Source organism: Pavona decussata, unplaced genomic scaffold (assembly GCF_977016875.1).
Source record: "Pavona decussata unplaced genomic scaffold, jaPavDecu1.1 SCAFFOLD_198, whole genome shotgun sequence".
NCBI lineage: Eukaryota > Metazoa > Cnidaria > Anthozoa > Scleractinia > Agariciidae > Pavona > Pavona decussata.
The window spans coordinates 232,501-252,174 of record NW_028145606.1 but is presented as its reverse complement, the minus strand read 5'-3'; the positions used below and the strand labels follow the sequence as shown (position 1 = coordinate 252,174).

Here is a 19,674-nt window from a genome sequence, read left to right as displayed (position 1 = left end):
GTCAGTTGCATACAGCAAAATTGATGCTTTATTCTTATTTTTTGTTTTTAACAAAAATAGCTGTTACGGAACTACTCTAGACTTATTGCTGTGCTGCCATCCTTGACTTTTCACCTGGAGGATAAAAAGCACGGAGTTAATACTAATTAACAAAGTCTCATAAGAAGTGATATATAATCTCCAGTTACCTCCTAGGGTGTGAAACGTCCGGAAACTTGTTACTTTTCCTCGAATTTGTCAATCAGGTTGCTGAAATGAAAACATATTCAATCAAATAGTTTACAAACAAATAAAACTAATGGAGAAAATACCGCAAAATGGACTGTTTTCTTCCCCCCCCCCCCCCCCCTCCGTTGTTTAGTTAACCGCTTTAAGCCCTAACAGTGATCAGCATCAATTTTCTCCTTGTAATATCAATGATTATTAAACCCCTGAGGTCATAACCTCTTCCCAGTACTTTTATAAGCAAAGTATGTGGACAAGATGGGAGAATTTGTTCTTTGATATTACGGGTTAAATGGTTAACTGGAGCTGGGTTCAGGCGCCTCAGTGGGTAAGACAAACTAAACAATCATTGTAGTTTGTAAAGAAACTTTTTCTTGCACCGTCCGGATCATCTTGTTTCCATAACATTTAGCCAGGATCCAAAAATAGAGGACAATCTTATAATTTAACTTTTAATCGGTTTTGTGAGGACCATAGCGTGGTCGCGGTCAACCTCGTTCCCAGGGTCTCATCTTCTCGCGTCACGGAGTGGGAAGGGCCTGGGGACGAACTAGTGACACTGCATTCCTAATACAAGGAAGTACGCTCCGCAAACTTAACAATAATTTTTCCATGGCCTCGTTGGAGTTAAAAATAGACCGGCGACATGTTAAATGCAAGCTTGCGTAAATAAAAGCTTTGTTGAAAAAGTTGAAAAGAAAAACCCGCGTTCAGTATTCGTCGCCAAATGTTAGTAAACGTGTTTGCTAAATGTATTTTCGACATTCACTCTATTGTAGTGTGCTCAGTTTCTACACGTGTGGAGATATTTCTAGGGAGTGCCCAACGCTACACGGAACTGAGTTCACACATTTTCCGCTCCTTGAAGACCCTTTGCTGTAATATCTCGTTGAAGCACAGATTGGTCGACTGCATGTTAAAACTCGCCGAAAAATAAAAACAGTTTTACCCTTTCATAAGACTTGCAACAAATCGACTTCTCTGTACCCATATCGCGAAACATGAGCTACAAAGTCGTAAAACACGAATGGATCACACGACAAAATAACGGACCGTGAGAGGATCAATTGTCTTACCTAGCCATCAGCTCGGCGGCAAGTTGATCACGGTCGGCGGCATCCCTTGGAAAAAAAAAAGTGAAAATTAAAACAATGAAACATTCAAAGAAACATTCCAAAAACAAAATCGAGTCGTGCAAAACGTCATAGGTGGTGTAAGGAGTCAGACGGTTTTTGCGAGAACTTAAGTTTTCTTTTCAACGAAAAGAAAATGAAAGGATGAGTCTGTTTGTGGAGTTTTACTTCTCGTCTGGTTGTATCATTATAAATTATGGCATGGTTGGAGCTTTATAGCACGTATTTGGAAAGCTCAATGACAAAAATTAAACCGGCAATTAATAACTTACGAAGTATTTTACAAATTACGTGACTAGATACTTACTCTTTAAAGTGAGCCAAAGCGTTCAACAACACATTATTCTGAAAATAAAAATAAAATGGAATTTAATAGCTCAGCTTATGACTAAGATAAGAAAAAACAACAAACGAAAAATGTCCAGTTTAGTTACCGATCGCTTGTTTCTGTTCTTGCTGGGAACACCCTGCTCCAGGACATTGGCGATTCCGGATACAAGGTCAACCTGTTGAAACAAAAATCATCATTGCAGTTCAAGTTAAATTGTTGGACACTGACTGTTAAAAACACAAACAAAACGATGCCAAACTCTTTAAGGTTTATCAAATTGTAGGCTTCAATGTAAACTACAATTTGTACACTAGGACACTATACCATAAACTGCCCCTTATAAGCCCTGGGCTTGTACAACTTCGTAAGGGGTTTTAGATGGGCTTATAGACGGTAGGGCTTATGTCCGACTGGAGGGGGCTTATAACCGGAATAAAAAAACCGTTTCGAAACGAGCTATAACATTGTTGATCGAAATACGCTACGTTTTTCATTTAGTGGTTTTCAATTAAGCTTTAAAACGTCAATATTTGGAACAAATTTACACTAACAACTCGAACGAAACTAGACCGGGGCTTATATCCGGGAAGGCTTATAATAGGATGTATTTTTTTGGTTTACGGGTAAATGGGCCTATAACCGTGAGGGCTTATAAGCGAGGGGGGGGGGGGGGGGAGGGAAGGGGTTTTTATAAGCGGCAGTTTACGGTACCGGCTCAGCTTAGCGACAGTAACGAGTGACGATTGATGCCCGAGAATGGGCATAATCGTATTCCGTCGGGAATCCGAAGGTGCAATTCGGAACTGCACTCGTTTAGCAATTTGGGTCTCCGAACTCAGACCGTGTGTGTGTTAAACGACATCATTAAAGTGACAGTACATCACAGTTGACTTACCGATCGCCTAGTCCTTTGCTGTGATTCGATTACGTTTTGAAGACCTTGGATAAGCTTGTTCTGAAACATAACCAAACGCAAACATCACTCAATAAAACGGTACTGATCGTTGCTGGTGGAAAATTCAGATTGTGATGTTTATTACACTTGTAAAACGAAAACGCAAATATTCTGAGTCGTGTTTGTATCCCAAAAATGCCAACCCGTCGCGGAAGCGTTCTTTATACTAAGATTTTACCCGGTTTTCGACTGAAAAGCCCTTGTTGTTTAAATCGTGCTTGCTGATGTCATTTGTTTCGTTTAACGATGTGTTACAGGTATCTTTAACCGACTGACGACTAGATTTAAGGTAAGCATTTCGCGGAACAAATGTTGTGTTGCAAGTTCCGATTGTTTGTTGCGCCTATTGCCACCTCCGCGAGCAACAAATTTTCATGTTGCAAAACTGAGTAGAAACAGCGTCTACTTTCTGCAACATGAAATTTGAATTTGTTGCGCGCCTAGCTAGCTGGTGTAATACGGGCAACAAACGATCGCAACCTGCAACGCAACATTTGTTGCGCAGCAAGCTGCAAGAAATGTTGCCGGTATTGAAAAAAATATAGAGAGATCGGAGATCAAAGGGAGTGTTGATTCTGCTGAATTCTTAAAAAGTTCAGTCACTTTCGTTTGTGAATCTCTTTCCGCATTCCTTCATTTCCGTGTTTCGTGCATCAGTGTTGAAACGGATGAAAATCATGATTGACTCAATCATGAGTTTGCACCGAGAAGTTCTCAATCCGGCTTCTACCTTAGTTGACAGCACGCAATCGTGGCCGAAATACTAAATCAAGATTCTGTTAATTTGACTGGCAATTTTATGCGTGCAGTCAGTATCACAGTCATCATCATGGAACGGTTGATCGACTTCATCGGTTGAACCTTGAACGGTTCCGCAGAGATTACAATATTTACTCGGCCTGAAGGAACTATGCTACAAAAAGGATCGGAACAGATATGGCTGTAAACTGATCATGATCTAGTTGCAAACTGTAGCGACACCACCAGTCAAAACCCGTTAAGTTTCGATTTGATAATCGTGCTGAAGAAAAGTGAAACAGGAAATCCGTCATGTGTAACGAAGGACTTCTTGGCATTCGGTGATTTGAAGGATGTTGTACTTCTTTAATAATCGATGTCACGTCCATGCTTGCACTGATTTTTTTCTTCATTAAACGCTGTGTTCACTAAATGAAAGATTTAAAACCACACCTGACGAAACTCGTGTATAAATAAACCTCACAAGAGGAGACATAATACGACCACGTGCTGAAAGTGCCCTTCAGAGATACTGAGCAGCTTATCATGGAGGTTATGGAGCAAGGCACGATAGTAACAAATTCCCAAGGCTGAATCTTACATCTGCTCAGTTCACGTTCTTTCGATTCACGTGCGTCAATAAGCTGATAGTCCTAATTCACTTGCATGATCTATGTCAGAGTTAGCTTAACTTTTAGGTTTTCCATTTCGTTCACACCCTTAATTAATAACGCTTCTTGATTCAACTGACTCACCTCCTTGGCGACTGGGCTGCAAGAGTAACAAGCAGCGAGCACAAAAATAACGCAAAGGAAGAACGTTGATTTCATCTTGGAAGATTGGTTTCGTTTAAAATAAATTAAGCTCAAACTGTGGCAGACAAATGCGTCAGGTCTCAACTGGAACTGTGCTGAATGGACTGAAATGCTAGTAGGCGCTACCCGGAAAAAAAACTAATCACGTGACTAGGTTTATAACATATTCTGATGTAAGCAGAATTAAGTGAAGCTGAACGGAAAACAATGTAATGACCCTTTCATTACATATGTCAAGCAGTGCAATATCGACCAATATCTAACGGAAAACTACTCAATTCAGTATTCACATTGCATCACGTCAACCAAAAAACCAACCTCCTTCCCAGGGAAAAAATCTGGGAACGAGGTTAAGTTAGGTGTGAACATCAGAATTTTTGTAAGTACCGGAAACTCGTTTTGTTGGCGTGGCTCAACTTCATTTTCACTCATATAGATGTACTCAATCAGTTAACTAACAACGAGTTCGTTCCTGTGAATTTTTTTCGGTTGAATACTATAGAAAAAAAGATACCGGCTGGAGAACTCCAACGGTGAACATTTGTAATTTTTCCACGCACTCTACGCAGTATCAATTCACAATTTTTTCCCCTAAAAAGGTACGATGATCACAACCGCCATTATTATCAACCAAGGGTCTCCTTCTCCCCCCCCCCCCCCCCCGGATTTGAACCTGGTCTTTTTTTCCTGTTCCGATCATTGCTCCGGACTAGAAGATTTCGTTGTTGATCACAACAAAGAATTTCATCGATTTCGCACTCTTAAAAGTTAAAACCTTACTTCGTGACTCAAGGCTCGACAACTGGAGATGGAGAGCTAGACTTGCTACAAGTCGACCTCGCGAGTTTGGCGAGCGGAGCGAACCTTTTTTTATGAGCTTTTTTGAAAGTCTAATGGAGCCAGAATCGAGGGCTTCACAGATATTTAAAATCAAAAATACAGTACAATTTTATTAGTTTCTCCCATGCAAGAATAATGTGTTGTTTGGTGTGCTATTACAAGGAGAATACAAAAGTAAAATTAAGTAATGATTACATTAAAAACTACCGACGTTTATTTTGTGTCACATATGTCACGCAGCTAAGGGAATACTCGGAACAGCCTGAAATTACAGGAGCCGCCTCCAAATAACTACAAAATGACCGTAGAACCTTTCGACATTTTAATTTCATACATCAACTATTTCCTGATTTTAAAATTACCATCAGAACACCCCACGGCGGCTCCGCAAAAGTATGCAATAAAAACCTCCAATACTCATTGAAGTATTTCTTCGCTTTCTGACCAAAATCTAGTGCATATGTACGAGAGGGGCTGAGCTGTTCTGGCTAGCGCCATTTTTCAGATCCTCTATTAAATTTCACTTCAGCTACTCTCTCGTAAATAAGTAACGCGTCTTTTTTACAAACTAATATTGTTAATTAATATATTGGTTTTCAATGGGCTTGATAACTGAGCTAGTCATACACAAAATAATCAGAACGTAAGAAGGTATACAGAGTTCGACACGACATTCTACGGGGTCGAACTGAACAGTGTTATATTACCGAATTACGACATTTTGCAACACGATGTTGGTATCGGCTTACATGTGTACTTTCATCGTCTAAACTCGAGTATTGTTTTGCATGTGTTTCGTTGTTATTTGCTCTCTTGGAAATTGTTTATGGATGTACATGGCTTTCTGTTGTGACAGAAGTAGCAACACAAGTCATGAACACCTGGGTGTGACTAAATTTTGTCACCAATCGCTGCCCCATATAGTCTATATAACTGAATAATAATAATAATATATCATTATAAACAGGAAAGCTCTCTCCCCAATAGGCGATATACAAAGAGGTCCTGGTCTAAGATATCATTAACTACAAGAATTACTAAATTAATAAGAGGTTAAACAATATTATTAAAAGAACTAAAAATCATACGCTTAAAAAATATTTCAAAAATTTACGTCTTAAATCGGATATAGTATTTAAGGTTGTCAGACCCCTGTGTAAAGTATTCTAATCTTTGAAGGCAAGGTAACACGTTCTTTGCTTTCCCCAATTTCGTTTTACAGATGGCAGTCTCTACCTTAACCCTGTTGTCCAGAGGGCCAGTTGGAAACTGGTTGAAAATCATCTGATTATCAACAGTATCCAGGTGGTTTAGTAAAAGGAAAAATTAAGTTCTGGCACCGAGAGTATATCTGCTTCTACATAGCTGTTATAAAACTAATTATCATAAAGATTTCACACCTTTGTCTGTCGCAGGGGCCAATTTTTGGTTAAAAATGCGAAATAAGCTCAGCTAGCATTTTCGTAAAGCCAACAACGGCTCGTAAATTCGGGGAATAAAATTCGGTTCCCTTAAACTTTTTCGCTACTTAAATTTTCGGCTAAAGATTCCCAACTTCTCTATAAGCTTTCGAGCAAATATACAGGTAATTATCCTGTAACTGACTGAGAGATAAATGTACTTATCACTCGGTTCATACATGTATTCTCAGGAACGTCTATCGCGGCAATAAAATCTCAAAATATTGAAAGCTGCACTTGCTACAACTCCCACAACAGCACCCGCAACAAATCCCTTCCAAAACTTTCTATCAGACTTGGCAGGCATTTCATCTTTTGACTCAGTCATGACACAAAAGCAATTTAACCACAACTCAGCAAGCCAGTCGTCGCCAGTAGGCAACTTAGGTGTCCTGTGGTCTCCGACCGGAACAACTGCAAGGCTATTTCGTACTTTAAGATCGATGTTTAGATTTGTAAGAACGTCATCTATTGCCTTTCGCCAGTGATTTTCCTCGCCCTTAAAGTACGCTAGATCGTCTTCCCCATCTGGGTCTCCAATTTTGTTGGCGAATGTTAAGGCTATCACAGCTTTCTTCCACACATCATCTCCAAAACCTTTTGTCAGTGCTCGCATGGCCTTTTCGTCTTCGCTATAAAGCCGCTTGTCGTCCATCTTGATACAATAGATCATGACATCAAAGCCGTCTTTCAACTTGTCTTTTAACTTGGCCAAATATATCTCCTCGTTACAAGTGCGATCCTGCAGCACTGGAGAATCCCATACACGGACTTCAATACCCTCAATAACAGCACTGTGCGGCCGAGTTACATCGCCCGTGTTGTCCTTTCGTTCTCGTTCTTCTCCAGCAACATGACGTCCAACAAGACCATTCACAAGGCGAGACTTGCCGACCCCAGTTTTACCGGTTATTAGAATGTTAAGTTGTTTTTGAGACTTTTTCGCAAACCGCTCTAAAAACTTTCGCTTTAGCGATGCAAGTTCAGCATGAGACAACTTGTCAATACCCGCCATCTTGCTAGAAAGGCGGAAGGAATTTTCGTACCCAATGCCCCACTGATCCTTATGTGCTTCCAGTCATATAGTTCACGTAGGATCACTGTAATGATCTGTTATATAAAAGGAACAAAGTAAGTCAACAACTAAGAGCAAGATATAACGTAGTATGTGAAAATATGGTTCGCAGGTGTAGACTTGATCCCCGGGGGTGGGGCTCTCATATGAAAGGGGCGCGGATACTCGTCGGAAATTTTGAATTAAACCCCTATACCCCTCTGAAGGAGACCAATTTGGGCGTGACCAGGAGCTCCTGGCGTGACCCAAGCTTTTGTTAACCCTTAAAAGTGACCATTTTAAAACACAGACAAAAATATATATATTTTTATATTAATTTTATCAAAATTACAGTCGAACCTCCCTTTGCTACCACCTCTCGTAAGCGACCACCCCTCATTAGCGACCACTTTTCCAAATACCAAAAGTTTTCAAGTCAAATCATTATAGATGGAACCTCTCGTAGGCGACCACCTCTCGACCACCTCCCGTAAGCGACCACTTTTAGAGATTCCAGGCGCGTAGCTAAGGTTTCGAGAGGGGTGTTCGTTGAGCCGCAAATCTTGCAGGCGCTCTCACTAGGGGGGTCCGGGGGTATGCTCCCCCGGAAATTTTTGAAAATCTAGGTTCCCAGAAACCTCATTTCCTGCATTTTGAGACCCATTTTAGGCAAATCACAATTTTGTTTTATAGCAGCTTTCAAAGCTATATACATCATTTCGACGGGATAATTGTTTCAACTTAAACAAGAAAGTTCAAGGTACATTCCGCGCCTTGTCAAGTTCTGATAGCTATTCGATCTGGTGATAGTCATACACTAAGCTGGTATAAACTGCATCATTCTCGGGTGTAGGCCTTCGAACAAATTGACCATCTCGTCAAGATTGACAGGCATGTCATATTTGATATGCATTAGAGCCAGGGCGGACAGCCTACTCTCCCTTATGGTACACCTCATGTAGTTGTTCAGCCTCCTCATTGTGCTTATGGAACATTCACATTCACAAGTGGTGGCTGGAAGGGTGGCAGCAATTTTCAGGAGCATGTACAAGTTGGGGAAGTCTTCGGGATCACATGCTTTTAGTGACGAAGCACATGAATCAGCAACAATTCGTCCCTCCTAAACCGTAATTTTCCACCTCTGGCCTAAAGCACGGGTTTATATCTCTATATTTTTTTGGTTAATGTATTTCGACCACAGGAACTTTATTTAATAGTTTTTCTTCCGCCATTATCGATCTTCAAAGGGGGTTCGTTCGAACCCCTCGAACCCCCCCTCCTACGCGCCTGTGAGATGATTGTTTAAAATTTTCAATTGTTTTTAACCTTCCGTAGGCGACCACTTGACACAAAATCTGCTGTTTCTCTCACGGGCGGAAATTGACTGTAACACAGTATTGGCCCACATCATTACAGCGGACGCCGTATTAAAATCCAACAGCCAGAGCTATCGGATGTGTCTCCCGACATTGAAACAAATGATAACATATACATGCACTGTAGTGTACACTGAAATAAACTTTAATCAGGTTGAATACCTTATAGGAAAGAAACTCTCTTATCTTGTAAATAGTATGCATGTACATGCACGACCGGTGATGACTCTCTCAACCTTTTATTGTCCAAAAGAAAAATTGTGGCGATAAAGAACGTCAACTGGATTATGTAACAAACAAACAAACGCCAAAGTTGTTGATGTGTTACGCTTGAAATGTAACATTGCAAACATGCCTTTTACTGTTTGCTCCTAAATCAGGCAGTCTAAAGAAAAGTTTTTACTTTGGGTTTCGATAAGCACAAGCAAAAGGGTTAGGTGTCCGCAATTACCATATATAAATTACCCGAAATTTAGACCCCCCCCCCCCCCCCTTCCCCCGTGGTCTGACCTCTGGTAAGCGACCACCTCCCGTAAGCAACCACATATCCTTGACATTATGGGTGGTCGCTTACGGGAGGTTCGACTGTATTCTAAAATTGTGAATACAGTACTTAATTTCCTCGTGAGCAAAATGCTTGTTTCCACCGTTCTAGACCTCTTAATATGAGCCCGGTCGACCGGGCTGGCTCGGTTTCCGAGATCTCGCCTCGCCACTCTTTTCTTCACAAAATTTCGCAATTTCGATGTGTTCATATGAGAAGGCGGGCTGGCCCGGTTATCGAGATCTCAGTAACCGAGCTGGAAATTTTTCCTATATGAACACCAGCAGGCCGGACACCGGGACTGCCCGGAACGAAACATTTTCAACTGCGCATGGCTTTAAGATCGCTGACAAGTTCCACGGATTGTGGGGGTCTTTTGGACATTTTCAAATTTCCCATTTGAACAGAGGACAAAATTTGTCCCGTCTACACCACGCTAGCCTGGTTACCGGGCTCATATGAAAAGGCCCTAAGTTTTCAACGTTTTTTAAACTGCAGGACTTGAAAACGTTAGGGAAATTTTTCAAGTTGCAATCTAGTTTCCATCCCAAACAACCCTGAGCCATGCAAAGATACCGTAGACAAATGGTTTCAGCAGCACCAGTAAAACTGTACTATTGCTTTTAGGTTTGCATTGCGGGAAAAAGTGTAACTTTTGGCTTTTTTACGGTATTAAAAATAGCTGACATATCGTAAGCCGCCGAATATAACCGCAAATAAAATCCCCCCCCCCTCTCCAGCCGCCCGTCCCAAATATAACCCCAAAATATCTTAGACGCAAACTTCTTTCGGATAATAAGCACCTCCTCCACAACCACCCCAAATATAAGCCCAAATGTCGGGATTAGCCTTTAAAAAGACCTTGTCATTCAACGCCATTTGTCGGGTATAGGCAAACGCGACTTTAACTACAGCACAAATTTAAGGTACAGCCCAGAGGGGGGGGAGGGGGGGGTCTGGGAGGTACAGATGTTTATCAAGGTAGCTTGAAGCAAGAAAATAGTACTATACATTTATATTCTGCTTGTCGGAAATTTGGCGATGACCTGTATACCATGAAATTAACTTGTTTGGGTTTCAGCATAAGATGGCTCAGTATAGAGCTTTTTGACGCTTTTTGTATCCGCATTATTAGTTTACTGTTTAGCAAAAGCGTGTTGAGTTCATTCAGTATTGTAATAAAGTTTACTATCGTTGTCTTTTGTCTAGTTCTAAAAAAGTAGTATTATCATTTGCACTTAATTCAGCCGCAAAATGCCATCCAATGCGCACTGATAACGCAACCGAAATTATTTTTGAACGCAAACGTCCCTCCAATAACAAGCTCTCTCCGAAAAAAATCCCCCCCCCCCCCTTAAAAAAGAATTATTTCAAGTACCCTGGGCTTTTATTCCGGGAATTTTTACAGTGATACCTTTTAATTGCAAATGTGATATTAAGAATAGATGCATGCCAAAACGTATGGCACAGGAGCAGAGCCGTCGCGTTAATTGTTTAGTTAAAATGATTTCAGACATGATAGAAGCGCCAAAACTGTACTAGACTCATATCATTAACGAAGTGTCATTTTGTGTTTTCGGCCAAGAACTGGCCTCAAGGAGTGAGTGTTCTCAAAGACTTTTCACCCTGAGCTGAGAAGGGCAGCCGTCCAAGTACATTGGTTTACATTGAAAAAAAAAAAAAAGATAAAAAAGGTAAAAAACAATTGTAGAGCATTCGAGGAGAGGTGGGTATTAGAATCGTAATTTATAGAAAAGAGTTGAAATTTTTAGCCAAAATAAGTTAGAAGTGACAAAACTGGAAAGTGCAAATGATAAAAAATCACGGAAACTGCCGCGCCAAAAATCAAAATGAAATAATCAAAAGAAATGCTGTACCGCTTTCCACTGGTGAATTTTAGGAATAGTCAGTTGACCTATAATTTGTTAGAAGCGAATTTGGTGCTCGGGTTGTTTTCTATACAGATAGATTTAGATCAGAAGAAATGATAATTCTATCTAAACGCAGAATTAGAAATGCTGTTTTGGCTTGTCTCTTGTAACAACATCTTTTATACAGATAAACTTGCAACATGCCGCAGCAGCGCTCTGAGTATAAATAAATCAGTAAATCGCTGGCGCGCTGAACGAAACAAATGTGCTATCAAAATTCGTCCCTTTAAAGTGCCTGGAAGGTTTTTTTTCGTAGCCCACCAGCTCCACCGGTTCTAAAAAAATATAAATGGACAGGTCCTTAAAATGGTTTAAACGGCTAATCCGCTCTTAGCAACCGCATTGATTATTTGATCTTTTGAGTTGCGTTACAGTTTTGTTTTCACAGTTTTGTTTTTTTCGTTTATAAATTCAATCCTTTTTTGTATTATTTTGATGTTATGGAGCCGCGACGCTGTTTTGTGCTTTTTGAAAATTTATCGATGTTCCTTTCTCGATTGCAAACAGTCGATTTGGTAACAAACTTCCAAAGGCAAACAAAATAAAAGCGAACACAGTTTCGAAAGTATGATGGTTTTTCCAGCTGACTGATCGAGAATGTTCCCGTTCGCTAAAAATAAAACTATACGGCTACTACACAGTATAATTCGTTAACTCTTACGGCATATTATAGGCTTCAGTTTTCGTGACGAGCCGAAGAGAAAGGAAGTCTCGAAAGGGAAAAAGGTTTCCATCAGAGACAAAAACAGAACGGCAGGAAAACTAAGCGATTTCGGTTTTAATATCAGTCGCCATGCATCAGTTAACGGAAAGCGGAACATTTAGACAACTGAGGCAAGGCCGCTTATGGATATTTTTGTCGCAACATAGACGCGATATCAAAACAAATACTGCATGTAAACCGATTCGCTTGAATTTTTTCTTTGGTTTATGTCTATTATCGAGTCTTTTTTGGCTCGAGTTAACCAAAATTATTAAACCGCCGGCTTCTAATAACTAACCCGTTTTTTTTGTTCATGCAAAATGTACACTTGCTACATACACACAAAAAATTAGTTTTTCTGTTGAGAAATATTGTAACTTCTGTTGAAAGCCTCAGTTCAAAATGGAAACTTCACCTTTCGAATATATCGTTGAGGAGAAAACAGAACGTGCCTTCATTGTAAAAACACTGTGGTTGTCTATTCTATAATCAAAACCATTATACGCTCTTTGTGACGCAAAACGTGTTAATTGAAGGGTTCCCCAATCTTGCATACTTTTAGAATATCTAAAATAAACATTTCAAATGAGATGAACGCTCGGCCATTCAGAGTGGAAAGGTCCACAGGGCACATGCTAAACACGAACGCGAGTTTGTTTGCATTCCTGTTTCGTCAAAAAGAATCTTTTTCTCGCTTTTTTCGCACGAAATTGAAAATTCTGGCATCGCGGAAGGTTTCCGGTGGTTTTACATAATAAAAGCTTCAATCACGTGTGTCATTGTTCTGTGGCGTTTGATTGGCAGTTGGGCGAGCGGCGAGATATCCTATTGTTAGCCGTCAATTCATTTCTGCTGGGAGAAGAAGTCTGTTCTTCACCTCACAAGTGGTAAGGATTTTTAGATCGTCTTTAATACGCCTTTTCACTCTTAGAACGCGCTGTAAATCAGCCAGGTACAAAGGCAAAAGAATTTCCCTTCGTTTTCAAACGAATTTTGCAGTCTTTTCGGGGCTTTTAGCTGATTTTAAAAGTAAGTTAAATGTCAAAGTCCTCTCAGGCAAAGCCACGGCTGGTTTTAGGGTGTCACATCTTAATCCTGTTAAAACAGCCATGTTCGATTCCACATCTTTTTGAAAACTGCGGAGACGAATTCTTTAGGGTTTCTTCTACCGTTAAAGTTTGTTTTCGAAGGGAAAAGGGCGAAAACTACCGTTTAAAACTTGGTGCAAACCAAGATGGAAGACAAGGAAACCAACAAAACAAGAATTCACATGGAAGCGAGGTCAAGTATTTCACACACAGGAACACTGTACGGTTTCAGTTTTTGTCGCCGTGAATAGTTCGCTAAAAGCGCTAAAAACCCACTTCTTGGAAGGTAAAGAGTTTATATTTTAGTTTTTAATGTGTCCTATTCGAACAGAACTCAAGAAAAGAGTGTTTTGAGTGAGAGACACGTTTGAAACTAAAAGGTTATTGAATATTCAAATATGCACCCGAAAACACCTCAAGCGTGGAGTTGACGATTGCACATAAAACTTCAAATTTACGGTAAGATTGTTGGCCGAACGCGCTCTCCTTTTACGTAGAAATGACAGATTTTTATAGGTAAAGCTTCGTACGTTGCCTAATCAATGAAATAATCTCGAGCGATGTCATATTTGTAGTCCGAATCAGGATTAGTACAAGCGCTTTATGGTACCGTGCGCGGGTTGTTACGAAAATAGAGTGCAAATTGATTTCCTCGAATTGAAGCGCAATTTACCGTCTTCATTCGTCGTACTATCCAGAGTTTTTGTCTCACTAAAGTTTTCCATTTTTTAATGGGATTGTCAAAAGTCGATTCAAGCTGCATTTGGAAATAGTCTAAGCGCTGAAGCTGTAAAGGTCGTTTTCGTATATTAAAACTTTCTCTTTCTCCTCTGGTGGCCGTCTTGTTTTCGCTTCCAGCCGTGTCGGATGTGAAAAAAGATAATATGTCAAAGCGCGAAATCTCCCGTCCCGATTAAAAATTATCCATGTTTCCGAAACTTTTTGAAAGTATTCCTCCAGTTTATTCGGAAACGCACTAATCAACAAAGCCTGTCTATGACTTAACTCAAGATACTAAACTTGGCCTGATCTAAAATTCATCAAATTTCTGCCCTCGAGCGTAAATTACGCCTGACGCACATTTCACGCAACACATTAATTTTTTCATGTTTCGAAAAAGAAGAAAAAAGCAATAAAGAAATATTTTGTGAAGTTTCTCTGGCTGCCAGGGTGATGCTTTCACACCAAATTAATTATGTGTGTCCGAAGAAACGACGATGCTTCGCAAGGCCTGTTTTTCGGCGTGTTTGTTGTGAAGCGTTTGTTTATAGTCCGTCATAAACCGCGACTGCATGTTTCATGACACGGAACTCAATCGGAGCTTTTAACTGACAAATATAAATCTATTTTGGAATTTTAATCGCTGTTTCGATCTTTGAAAACCAGGGATATCAAATGCAACTTTTAGTCGGAAAATAAATGGCTTTGTTTATAATTTTTCAGACGTGTTTTTTTTCTTTTACAGCTGAAAAGCGAGTGCAAAATATCAAATGCGGGAAAACTTGTTTTCGGATATTTTTTGTAGTCTTTTATTCTTTTAAAAGAGTTTCTTTCACAATAATTTGTAGTCTCGTTAGCTTTAAGAGCTTACTTAGAAAGTAAGACTGTTTTATTATCATTTTTTGTTAAGCGAGAAGTGAACACATGTAGCCGTTATCACGTGAGTTAGTTCAACAAAGATGGTTAACACCTGGCTTCAACTTCTACATGTTTACTCAGTACAGACAGATTCTTCGGATATAAACACTACAAACAGTTACCTCCAGCTTTTTTCACTTCTTTTTCTGAACTTTCTTCTTTTTTTTTTTTAAGGAAAAAGCCAAATTTTGATTATTTTTCCCTTTTTTTTTGAGGTTCAAAATTATGCTAAAGAGGCTTCTTTGTGCTCTTGCTGACTTGTTGTTACTGTAATTACGTGACAAAGACACACTATGCTTTTCAAAGTAGTTTAATTTAGTCCATGGATGATTTTATCACACTAGTCAATGGCAAATAAAACTGTTTTTTGTTGAATTTAAAGGTCAATCCATAAAGTTTCTTCTTGTAAAACAAAGTATTGCACCAATCTTCAGTTGTTAAACCTATTACTACAAAGGACTATATTATATAATAAAACTGTTTATTACATAGGAAATTCTTGGAAAGTAGTTTCTCCAGTTGTTTTCTCCCCTCCCCCCTCCCCTCATACTATCCAGTCACTTTCCAAAAGGTGGTAAGGACATTTTCTTGTGCCACACATTATTACCATCTGTTTTTTGCTTTTGTATTTAGGACACACTGGAAGTTAAAACATGAATGGACAGGAAACTGTAGCAATTCACAGTGGATTGGGGGAAAACTATGAACCCCTGTCAAAGCGGATAAAAGTAGAAAATGATGGAGAAGTACATATGAACTTTCAAACTCTCATTCCTTCCAAGAACACTGAATTAGGTTAGTAAATGTATATTTATGGTGTGTGTATGTATGTATTAAGCAATCCTGCCTTTGGCAAACTAGACCCTGGCCTGTAAAAACCTGTTTGCTGCATTTTAGTAGCTTTAGTTTATTTCTTTGATTAAGGGCCAACGTTCTCTCAAACACCCTTGTGCGAATTATAAGCACCCATTGATGCCATGGCAACTAAAAATAACTTGCAACCACATCTGTTAACTGATGAGTTTTCAAGTGACACAGTTCATGACAAGTTAGAAGTATGTCTTATAATTAAATGTTTGGTCAGGAGAATTTCATTTTTTGCTTATTCTAGAATAATCTAGTCAGTTGAACATAACCTTCATGTAGTCAGGACCCTGACAAGTGGTTATCTCCCTAGTATGGGGCAGGAAGCTCTTGTGGTAGAAGGGTTCTTAATGGTGAATAGAGATCAAGCACCACTCATTAATATTTATTTGTATGGTTTAAGACTGCAGGCTATATTTAAGGTTCATTTAAACGGTTTCAACATTTGGTTCAACATGCACTTTGTTGAACCAAATGTTAGGCGTGCTTGAACAGGTCGTCCAACATTGTTGAAAGCTTGTTGAAAGCGTGTTGAATCAAATTTGAATTGGTTAAGCTTTCATTCGACATCCATACAACTTTTCATTTGTTCTTGAAAATGTTGAATGGTTTTGAAGCCAATTTGAACACTCCATTCAACATTTGCCCAACATTCCTTCAACTTTTGTTGAATGAATGTTGATCAAATGTTGAAACTGTTTAAACAGGCCTTAAAGTCTCTCCAAAGGAAGGTACCATGTTCAGAGTAAATAGCTGCCAGTTGTTAGAGCCACTAAGGAATAGGGAAGAATTAGAAGGAAAGGTTCAGGGAAGGTGCAATTTTAGACCCCTTGTACTCCCCCAATGCATTCACTGAGCTTGTTAAATTTCAAATGATGGTGATGACCAGGGGTGATGATAAATTATGACGCTGACGATGATGTGGTTCATCTCCACCAGAGGCCAGACATCATGGTCTATGAGGAGAGAGGAACAAAGTGCTTGACTTGTTGACATTGGTGCCTGGTGATGCTGTTGATGTTGAAAACAAAGAGAAAAAATGAAAAGAGGAAAAGTACCAGGGCTGGGCAAGAAAAATAAGTAGACTGTGGAGGCCAAGGGCCAACATAGTGGATTTGAGTGCTTAAGGATTGTTGCCAGAAAAGTTAGTTGCCACCTTAAGGATATCGTTATCTGAAACAGAATCAAGACACTGCAGAAATTGTATCTGTACTCCTCAAAATGGCCACAGTTCTATGGGTGTGAAATGGTACATCTGAGACTTTTTGAGGTTTCCAAGACATTAGACTGCATAAACTACAGACTCATTTATTCACTGTAATATTATTATAGGTAGTAAGCTCAGAAAATAGGATTTCAAGAAATTTTAATCATTTCTATTTTCCAGCTGTTATGAGTGAAAATCCTAACCCTACTAATGGAGATGCTCAAGTCACGCCAGCTGTTATTAAAACTGAACCCGGCATGGACAGTGTAACAGTGTCCATTGAAAAGACCAGTGTGGCTAATGGTGAATCTGTTCTGCCAGACGGCAAGTGTGATGCCATTGTAAAGGGAGAACAGCAGAATAATAATGTTAACAACAGCAAGGGTACAGTTAATGTCGATACAAAAGGTTTAAATATATCAGCTGATGTGAAAATCAAGAAGGAGAAGAAACCTGCATTTGAAGATGATGATCCATTTGCAGCACTGGACTGGAAGGATGGTATTGCAACTCTGCCAGGTATCTGACAATATTAAGTTTTGTAGTAGTTAGTTCATGGAGTGGCTGCATCATTTCAGTGGTGTGCAGTTATAGAAAAAAATCCATACTCACCCCATGGAAGGTCATTGGAAATTCCTAGGGGGAGGGGGGTCTTTTAAAGCCAACAAATTAGAAGCAAAGTACAAACCTAAACTGGAATTTCTTGTGGGAAAGTGGGGGTGCAAAACAGAAACCTTCTGGGGGGGGGGGGGGGAGAGTATGGATATTTTCTGGAACTACACAATTGGCATTATTAAGACTTACTGTAGTTTGCATCAGACTCTGTCACTTAAATATTCATAACTGCACTTTGGGATAATTCTTCTGTTATTTCTCCCATGGGAAAATACTGCTGATAGGTAGAAAGATCTTTCCCTAAAATTTTCCCTTTCACTGTTTGCTCTTAAAAATGGCTTGAGGACTTATTTAGCCAGGAAGAAGGGTGACACTGAACATGTAATGTTGGAATTAGGGCTACTGCTGCTTAGACAAACCCAGCTAACTCTATTTCAGACTGTAATATTTTTTTTCCAATCTAGGTTTATTGTTGTTTCAGTCTAAATTAGTCCTAAAATGACCCTCCTCTTTATCAAACTGAAAATTAGATTTTCTGAGACTAAAATGGTTAAATATTTATATACTGAGAGACTAAAACAGTGCAAAGTTAAGTGACACCTTGGCTTGGAGTAGTACAACAACAACGTAACAACACTTTATTAAAACAGACAGTTACAAGCTCAGGTTATATACCTACCTGCAAATAGCTGAAGCTAGTCGAGGCGGGTAGGTATGTCTATACTAAACTAAATACAAATAAATTTGGTGTTTACAAATTGACAGTACAGTACAGTCAGTACAGAGAACAGCTCTTCCCATCGAATGGATTCAGATTTTTTATTAAAAATTTCATGTATGACGTCGTGCAACTGCATACAAGAACAGAAAGAAACAAATTTTGCTTTCATCTAAAAAGTTTCCAGAGTGACCCAGTTTATGTTTTTTGTATACGTACATTAACAATATTCAGTGTTAATGCCTTTCAAATGGAAAAGTTTGGGGGATTGAATTACCCAGTACAAATTTCTGTAATTCATGGAGAAAATACCTTGTTTATAAAGTTCTACTCTCCTGGTAGAGAAGTTAATAAATTTAGGGAGCTATTGAAAATGAAAAAAACAACAAAAACAGAAAAGAAAAGAAAATTATCACACAAGCAAACAAACAAGCCAAAAGCAATAAAAAACAGTAGGTCACTGACTTAGTTTTTTTAGATGATTTGCATAAATTTAGAGAGGTTTTTTATGGACCTGACATGTTGCCATGGCAACCACTGTAGTGTCAATAATTAGCTTTGAAGTAATGCCCAATGATAAAGATGTAAAGATATTATTTTATTGTTTGTTGAAATGATGTTTAAATTTTTCTGCATGTAAATTTCATTGTTTCACAAATGTTATAGTATTGAAAAACCCTCACAGGCCTGCCTAATCAGTCAATTATTTCCTATCTTGCATGTAAAAAAAAAAGAGGGCTAAAATTTGTCCTGTTTAAAAATTAATGTCTATTTTTCATTTGTCGTAATGGCTTTGAAGTAAATTTTCATAAACATTTGGTTTTTCTAAACACTCGAGTGTTTCATCTGATTCTCAAAAATCTTGAAATTGGTTAAAAAAAAAATTGGCCACGCCTGGTATTTTAAACCCAAAATCAAGGAGATTTACTTTAGAGGCCAACAAACACAAACATTCTCCAAAACAAGATGAACAAATTTTCATTTTGTAATATACTTTGAAAATAGTGAAAGTATGACAAATACTTGGGTAAACTGCATACTTGACTGTAAGTTGACTTGCTGTGCACATGATTTTAACAGAGAGTTATATCTCTCACATCCAGTCGTGCTGGATGATTGCCAAACCAGTCAAGAACAGTGTACTTTTCGAATTTTCATGTATGCATCACCGAGTAGCATGTGTGTCTAGTCTAGTAATTATTCCTCCTGAATTAATTTTTCTTGATGCATTATGGAGATGCTTCTCAAACATTCAGGTGCCTGTATAACAGGCATTTATTTAGCCAAGCATGAAGCGGAAAGCTTGATACACAAATATGGAGCACAAGGTGAGAGCTGGGACAGAAAAAGTGTCTCATGCTTCACAGTCGGCTAAATAAATGGCTGTTATGCAGGCTAAACTTTCAGTGGATTTACAATTTGCATACTCAGGGTTCATG

At 39.1% G+C, this 19,674-nt stretch overlaps 3 protein-coding genes across 6 annotated transcripts in view; 1 reads left to right on the top strand and 2 right to left on the bottom strand.

The window, feature by feature from the left end:
• The window catches only part of LOC146461409 (uncharacterized), a 212,028-nt gene extending 207,696 nt beyond the window's left edge, over positions 1 to 4,332 (bottom strand). Inside the window, exons 1-7 of one of the 2 annotated variants that reach the window (XM_085086833.1) lie at positions 4,138 to 4,331; positions 2,585 to 2,644; positions 1,793 to 1,864; positions 1,666 to 1,703; positions 1,302 to 1,346; positions 189 to 249; positions 11 to 114 (exon numbers count right to left, since the gene is read on the bottom strand). In XM_085086833.1, the coding sequence (XP_084942959.1) occupies positions 219 to 249; positions 1,302 to 1,346; positions 1,666 to 1,703; positions 1,793 to 1,864; positions 2,585 to 2,644; positions 4,138 to 4,212 (321 nt within the window). In that variant the 5' untranslated portion in view covers positions 4,213 to 4,331 and the 3' untranslated portion in view covers positions 11 to 114; positions 189 to 218. Of the gene's footprint in view, positions 1 to 10; positions 115 to 186; positions 250 to 1,301; positions 1,347 to 1,665; positions 1,704 to 1,792; positions 1,865 to 2,584; positions 2,645 to 4,137 lie in introns of those variants that run through there. The other variant, XM_085086834.1, reaches the window with a different exon arrangement.
• A 788-nt stretch (positions 4,333 to 5,120) lies between these two features.
• LOC146461408 (uncharacterized) lies at positions 5,121 to 7,547 on the bottom strand. The gene is made up of 2 exons (XM_085086884.1): positions 5,400 to 7,547; positions 5,121 to 5,348 (listed from the first exon to the last, which is right to left on the bottom strand). Exon 1 carries the CDS (start codon positions 7,510 to 7,512, stop codon positions 6,685 to 6,687), a length of 828 nt encoding a protein of 275 aa, XP_084943010.1. The 5' UTR covers positions 7,513 to 7,547; the 3' UTR covers positions 5,121 to 5,348; positions 5,400 to 6,684.
• A 5,381-nt stretch (positions 7,548 to 12,928) lies between these two features.
• Positions 12,929 to 19,674, top strand: part of LOC146461407 (lethal(3)malignant brain tumor-like protein 4) — a 21,872-nt gene continuing 15,126 nt past the window's right edge. The window contains exons 1-3 of one of the 3 annotated variants that reach the window (XM_085086818.1): positions 12,929 to 12,992; positions 15,465 to 15,626; positions 17,083 to 17,421. In XM_085086818.1, the coding sequence (XP_084942944.1) occupies positions 15,485 to 15,626; positions 17,083 to 17,421 (481 nt within the window). In that variant the 5' untranslated portion in view covers positions 12,929 to 12,992; positions 15,465 to 15,484. Of the gene's footprint in view, positions 12,993 to 13,385; positions 13,653 to 15,464; positions 15,627 to 17,082; positions 17,422 to 19,674 lie in introns of those variants that run through there. The other 2 variants (XM_085086821.1, XM_085086819.1) reach the window with 2 other exon arrangements.